Source organism: Herpailurus yagouaroundi, unplaced genomic scaffold (assembly GCF_014898765.1).
Source record: "Herpailurus yagouaroundi ecotype Mexico unplaced genomic scaffold, PumYag 67700, whole genome shotgun sequence".
NCBI lineage: Eukaryota > Metazoa > Chordata > Mammalia > Carnivora > Felidae > Herpailurus > Herpailurus yagouaroundi.
This window is the reverse complement of record NW_024420499.1, coordinates 7859705-7866376: the sequence shown is the minus strand read 5'-3', so window position 1 is coordinate 7866376 and position 6672 is coordinate 7859705. Positions and strand designations below refer to the sequence as shown.

Here is a 6672-nt window from a genome sequence, read left to right as displayed (position 1 = left end):
AAAGCTGCCTCTTTCTGGAAAGTGTTCGTCCTCCTTGTTTACCTGGGCCCATCCTTCAAAGCCCAGCTCAGATGTAGCCTCACACTCAACTGACGTGCCCTCTCTCAGTTGCTCTTGAGTGGGGGAAATGGGAGGCATTAGTGCTGGAGTGAAGAAGTATAGGGCACTAGGATGCGCCAACTGAGAGAGCTGGAGGAAAGACTCTGAGTTTTGCACAGAGAGCTGTCTCCTGAGTTTGTGTACCGGATTTGAAGTTGCCACAAGTACTGGATACACCCATGACAAAGTAATTCACACTGGGCTCTCATTAGTCATAACAGTGAATTCCAATCACTTAGCAACCATGTGTGGGGAGGGAAGTTGGAAGCCATTTCAGGGGCAGGGGACTGGGAGGAAAGGTAGATAAAATGTCTGCCACTGACCAATAGCACATGTGCAGTAAGGAGGAGGAGGGGAGAAAAAGTGAGAGGAGCTCATTCTGAGTTAAGAATTAGTGCTCCAAGGGCTTTAGGGTCTTTAAGCCCCTGGGGATTTAGGGATTTGTAATTCTATGCTATATAATACCCTAAAACCAAGGATATTGGGATTCCAAGGATTTTAAATCCCTACAACCTATGGCACAAGGACTCAAGCAATTTTTGAGCTATGAAATTCTGGGAGCTTAGGACCCAAAACAAGGGTTTTAAATGGAACACTGGACATGTTAAAATACTAATCCGCCTTCGGCTTCAAATCAATCTTGTTTTAACCCTTGGGACACCAGTCTCCAAACCATCTCCCCAACAGTCTAGGGATTCCCAAAGGTGCCTCACAGAGGGGTGGAGAGAGTTAGTTTACAGGAGAGAGGACAGCAGGGTATGAATTCTGGATCAGCTATTGTGCCTTCTACCAGAGCAACTCCCTCTTCATTTGGTTTGTATATTGGGCTTCTGCATTCCATTCAAAAGAAGGGTGTTCCTGCTAAAGCACAAAAAATAAGTTTTGAAACCTCTGTCCTATGAAAAAGGGGCCAGAAACCTGTAGAGAGTGGCCCAGGAAGCCACATTTGACCTCTTTTTAAAAAAAAAAAAATCACAAAGATTCTTCTACTGGTAAACCAAATGGTGCCAGAGAGATCACATGGATCAGGATAAATTATCCATTAGTTGAGTAAAGCAGTCATTAGCCGACTCTACAGATAAGCTCATGTCTGTTATAAAATTAATAGTAATCACTACTACAGCTATGATTGTGATGACTACCATCATTTACTGAGTGCTGTTACTATGTGCCAGGGCTGTGCTAAATACGTTACATCTATTGTCTCTTTGAATCCTCACAACAACCCCTAAGAGGAAGTATTACTTTCTCCATTTGACAGATGAGGATACTGAGGCTGTGAGTGGATAAGTCACTTGCCCAAAGTCATACAGCTAGCACATGGTAGTTTCTGCTTTACTTATAAGTAGAAACAGGATGGACTAAAAGAACTACAGTGGTCAAAGGTCAACTGTCTGGTGGCCTTCATTAAGGAAATAGGTTAAATCTTGACCAATAGATGGCACCAATGTGTGTTTGGTGGCCTGCTCAAAGTCTGTCCAAGGTCAGGCACTTCCCAGCTAGGGCTCAGAACTGAAGCAGCCTTTCTTAAGTGGAAGGAGGAGGAGATACGGCCAGCATTTTGTTCTGGAGTCAGATGACGTTCCCTCGCCCTGTTTGTAGCTAAACAAAGATATGGGAAGCTAGCAAGTGGAGGGACAGAGGCAGTTCTTTAAGAAGACCTGAGAATCTTTTTCCTTCAACATTTCCTGGGTATGTATGTCCTTTGTGCCAGGCAGCATGCTGTGTGATAAAGTCAAAAGGGGTTATCAAACACAGCCCCATCTTACTGCATAGGAAGAGAGGCAGATGCTATGGCAGAGGAGGTACTGAATATATGGGGACGTCCAACCTGGATTGGAAGGTGTAAGGAGGCTCCTCACAGGAACGTGTCTGAGCTAGTCCTATTGGATGAATGGGAGCTTACAGACATACAAAAGTGTTGAGGCATTCCAGACAGTGGCTTAAAGTCATAAACGGTGTTAGAAAGCATGATATGTTCAAGGACAGATAGCATAGGCTTCAACTGTCAAGAGATGAGTCTGAAGAGACAGGCAAGAACCAGGCTGTTGAACAGCCTAGAATATCAAATTAAGGACTTGGTTTGTGAATATATGAATAGAGAAGCCCTAGATTCTCAAGAGCGTCTGTGATCAAAATAAAAAAAAAAAAGGATAAATCCAACTGTTGGGGAGTCAGGGAAGAGCCATGGTAAGGTTTTACACAGGGGCACAACATGGTGTGACCTGGTGGCCAGTGAGGAGGGTAAATTGCAAAGGGACCCGCCAGAGGCAAGAACATTAGTTGGCGTAATTGAAGCAGGAGAGGCATGAAGACCTGAGCTGTGGTAGATACAAAGGGAATCGAGGAGATAAAGTTGACAGGGGGTTAGTAACCCTCTGATCGCCCCCCCAAAACAGGCATATGCTTATCTCCAAAGCTCAACTGAGGCTGTACCTCTCACTCTTCCCCTCACCCATCCTCCCAACTTTCAAGCTGCTTTTTGGGGGGCCTTTTTGCTACTTTCTTAAGCTGCCTTTGAAGTTTAATCAAGCCTAACTGATTTCACAAGTTGACAGAGAGAGCCTGGCCCCATGCTGGGTCCCTGGCCCTATATTCCCATGGAGTAAAATCTGTCAACTGACCTCAGGTAAGGCAATGAATTGGCCTTGAGCTGTTCTCTGACCCTCTGCCTGTGGCTTCACAACATGGGCATAGTTCAGTTAAGAAATCACAGTTCCAGGAAAAGAGCACACATCATCTAGTTTATTTTTCTCCTGATTCGTTTCATACCAACACACAGACCCCAATCGATAGCAGGCAAAATGGAGGGAGGCCCTCAAAGCAAGCTGATTTTCTAGATGCCCCTTTCCTTTCCTGCAAGGCCCATCAGAGAGGTGCCTCAACTTTACTTGTATCTGATGGTTGTATCCCTGGAGGTGAAGCCAGATGTCAGGCTTTCTGTGGGAAGACAGGACTCTGTGGCCAGCTGGAATGCTGGGGAGTCAAAGATTCCCCCCGCCACCAACAAAGAGTAACTGTTCCTCTCCACATGGGCATGCATTGTCTTGATCTGCTTCCAGGGGACTTCGGAAAGCAAGTCTTCCCCTAGAGCTCCTTGGACCTTCTCACTCAACACAACAGCAACACAGACAATGAGGTGCCCGAGGTCTATGTTCATAGGCCAGTTGAATATAGCCAGAGTGACCTGTTGACTCAAGAACCCAACTTTCAATATAGAGGGCTATATCCGGAGATTCCTGTCAAACTGATGCTCTAGAGGCTTGCCAAGCATACTAAACCCCAATCAGACTCTGACCGGTTCAGTTTGGGCACATCAAGAGTGGGGAAGGAGGATGAGCTGTGGCTATGTGTGGTGCCCTCACACACTCTTCGAGCCCCTTTTCATCTGCCTTCTCTTTTTTCTCCTCTTCTTTGTCCTTTTCCCCCTCCTCTTCCTCCTCCTCTTCCTCCTCCTCTTCACTGTTTGAGTCCTCATATAGATTGATGGTGGCCTGGACAGGGAAGTTCTGCAGCAGAATCTCCCCATCACTGTACAGGTAGTCAAAAGAGTGGGATTTAGGCCAGAAGAACCTGTGGACAGAGAAGAAATATGGTCCCTAACTTCCACAAGTCTCATATATACAGGCCAAGAAGGAATCCAAGCCCTATACTCCTTCCCCTACTTGCATTAATGAGGTGAAAGGGAAAAGAAGAAAGCAAGCATTGTAACAGAACCTTCTAGATTGTTACAAATTGACCCCAGGCAGGAAGGTAATGTCTGGTGGGCCTATAGCTGTGGGGAGCCCCTGCCCCAGCACCTGACAACTCTGACACAGATCCTACCCCCACCCCCCACTTCAGAAGGTCTTCTAGCCAGGAATTACTTAGCCCTGTGTCCTCCATGTCCTACGAAGGCTTTCTTCACTGACGCTGTCCATAGGGGCTCATTCTTAGGGGTCATTGACAGTGCCTGCAGGGAAGGCAACCTTGGCCAATTCCCTTAACCACTCTGGGCTTCAGTTTCCTGGTCTATGAAAGAGATAGTGGCATTGCCTCCCCACTCCTGCTTCACAGGGATGTTGTGAGGATTTAAAGAGCTAATGGATCTACATCAAGTTCCGAGCTTGGCGCCAGAAGCTTACCTGACAGGGTGATGGAACTCGGAGTTAGCCTTGGTGACTTTGGCACCTGTTGCCCCACCAGTAGCCTGTCCAAAGCAAAAGCTAGCATGTGGGTCAAAGTACGTGGCCAGACAACTGCCTCCTCTGTATCAGAGGTCACAAACCTATAGGTAAGATAATCTAGAAGAAACCTTAGACATCCCTGGGAGCAGCCCTTTCCTGCCCCACAGCAAGAGTTGTGTCCTGGTGTTGGTTGTAAAACAAGGGCACAGAATCCTGGGGGTTGTTTGCTTTTCTGCCCCTGTTATAATACCTGTGTTGTTTGGAGACTGTCCAGGAGACAGAGTTCTACTGAGCAACAAAGATTTGGAGATGAGTTTGGGGGAAGAGCACTAGGGTTAGGTGCCAGGAGACCAGGATTCTAGCACCAGCTCTACCACAGACTATCTGTGGGGTCTGCCCAAGTCCCTCCTCTCTCTGGGCACTGTCTCTTCATCTTTCAAATTGCCATGGAAACCTTGGGTCTGCCTTCCTCCCAGAGCCAGAATCAAATGTGCACAAGTCTGTGGAGATGCTATCCCACATCCACAGCCCTGGACCAAGGTCAAGGGCTCTCTGGAAAGGGATCTGGTCAATGTGAATACACGTGGCCGCATATGCATTTGACCATGTGTAACGGGGGCTCAAACTCACCGAGTCTATGAGTTTCCTCACCTCCGTTGGTGGGTCATTTGTAGAGGACAGCCAGGGCCTCCAAAGGCAAGCTCCTCTAGGACAAAGAAGGAGGAGCTCAATCAGTGGAGGAAGGAAATTGGAGCCTGGAAATCCCTGAGATAACAAAAGAGGCTTCCCGAAAACTTGGCTCAGATGCCATCTACTCCAGGAAACCTTTTCTGAGGACCCCAAGCCCAGGTCAGGGGCCCTCCTCCCTGCTTGAACAATGTGATCATTGCTTTTGTCATGTTGTTTTGTAATTATTTTTACCTACCTTTGAGCTTCTTAGGGGCAGATTTATGTTTGATGATGTCTGAATCCCCAACACCCAGTACAATGCCTGGTACACAGTAGGCATGTCACTAAATGTTTCTTGGAATGTTAAATGTTTGGAGGAATGTGGAAAATATCTTGCCTCCACCTCCTGTTCCAAAAAGTAGAGCTCAGAGTCCTACCATCTTCTTGGGCTGGGGAAAGGGGTCTGAAATATTCCTGGGCCCACTGCTTCCCTGCTGGACTTCCAGAGGTCAGAAAAAAAGCAAATGGAGATCTTATGGTGTGGTCAGAAGGAGACAGTCCCCCAGTCAAAGGCTTCTTGGGACTCTGGTCCTCTTTTACCCCCTCTTCAGCCTGGGTCAGGTTAAACTCAGGCTTCATGGCAGTCTCCCCTGTGCTCCTCAGTGGACTGAGGAACTTGGTCCATGAGGCCCTGGCTGCTTGGCTTTCACCTTTGGCAATGCCCACTGTCCCCAAGTCCCTTCTTGCCACCTAGAGGGATGAGTGAGGTGGGAAGCCAGTTGAGGTATTTCAGCCTGAGATCTGGAAGGGGCAGTCTCTGAGGGCTGTGAGGCTTTGCCTTACTCCTCCATGGAGAGAAGGGGCATCCTGGACATTTCATTTTTTTCCTCCCCCATGACCCCATTAAACCTGAGTTCAGGTTGCCAAAGGCCAAGTTCCACTTACCTTTCACTGCCACCTACATGCTGTCTGGAAGCAAGTGGTGATGGACTTAATAGGCCAGGGAGTGCCTGGGGGGCCTGCGGGAGGGCTGGAGCTAGGACCAGGGCCAGGGCTGGGACAGGGGCAGCAGCAGGAACAGAAGAGTCCATCCTTAGGGGATTGGAAGCCAGGCAGGCTGTAGGGGCTCCTATTTCTCAGAACCTCTTGCATTCTTCTGGCCTTTCCTTGGAGACCCTTTTATAAGGCCTTCTTAGACTCATAAATTATTCAGGGCAGTGCAGGGCTGGGGGACCTGGGAGGAGGGATGAAGATTTAGAATGGGAGCTCAGGGAGGGGGAGCTGGGTCCCTGGGTGTGAAAGTTCTCCCAGTTGAATAAACAGAGAGTCAGTGGGGGGTGAGGGATTTTCTTTACCTCCAAGTCAGAAAGGAAAACACAAAAGGGCCAAATCACACACCATTTGTGCAAATTCCCCAGGCAGTAGCAAAGCCAGAGGGGGGAAAGGAGGGAAGTTCATTAGCACCCCGAACCACAGAAAGTTGTCAGGCACAGAGGGCTTGGATAGACAGACCTTTGTCAAAGCCGGTTCCCAACAAGAAGGGCCAGCTGACCTAGCTGAGGAGAGTGAGGGACTCACACGTCACTTCGGCTCAAACCCCAAAGAGATTTGCCAAGTGGACCTGACATGGGGTGCCTGCCATTAAGCATACCACCTGGGTTAGGAAAAAAGGAGGTTCTGGATGGAGCAGGTCCAGTTGCCTGTGGAGTGAGCCTCAAATCTTCCTTCCATGCCCTTT

The 6672-nt window shown here is 48.3% G+C and overlaps 1 protein-coding gene across 2 annotated transcripts; it reads right to left on the bottom strand.

Moving 5' to 3' along the window:
* Positions 1–2815: 2815 nt before the first annotated feature.
* On the bottom strand, positions 2816–6212 carry RIPPLY1 (ripply transcriptional repressor 1). Of its 2 annotated transcripts, XM_040468427.1 has the most exons (4): positions 5880–6212; positions 4896–4971; positions 4224–4288; positions 2816–3672 (listed from the first exon to the last, which is right to left on the bottom strand). In XM_040468427.1, exons 1-4 carry the CDS (start codon positions 6023–6025, stop codon positions 3402–3404), a joined length of 558 nt encoding a protein of 185 aa, XP_040324361.1. In that variant the 5' UTR covers positions 6026–6212; the 3' UTR covers positions 2816–3401. The 2 variants fall into 2 exon arrangements, 1 of the variants encoding a protein (XP_040324361.1); XR_005788135.1 differs by lacking the exon at positions 4224–4288 and having other exon boundaries at positions 4917–4971.
* Between the last annotated feature and the right edge of the window lie 460 nt (positions 6213–6672).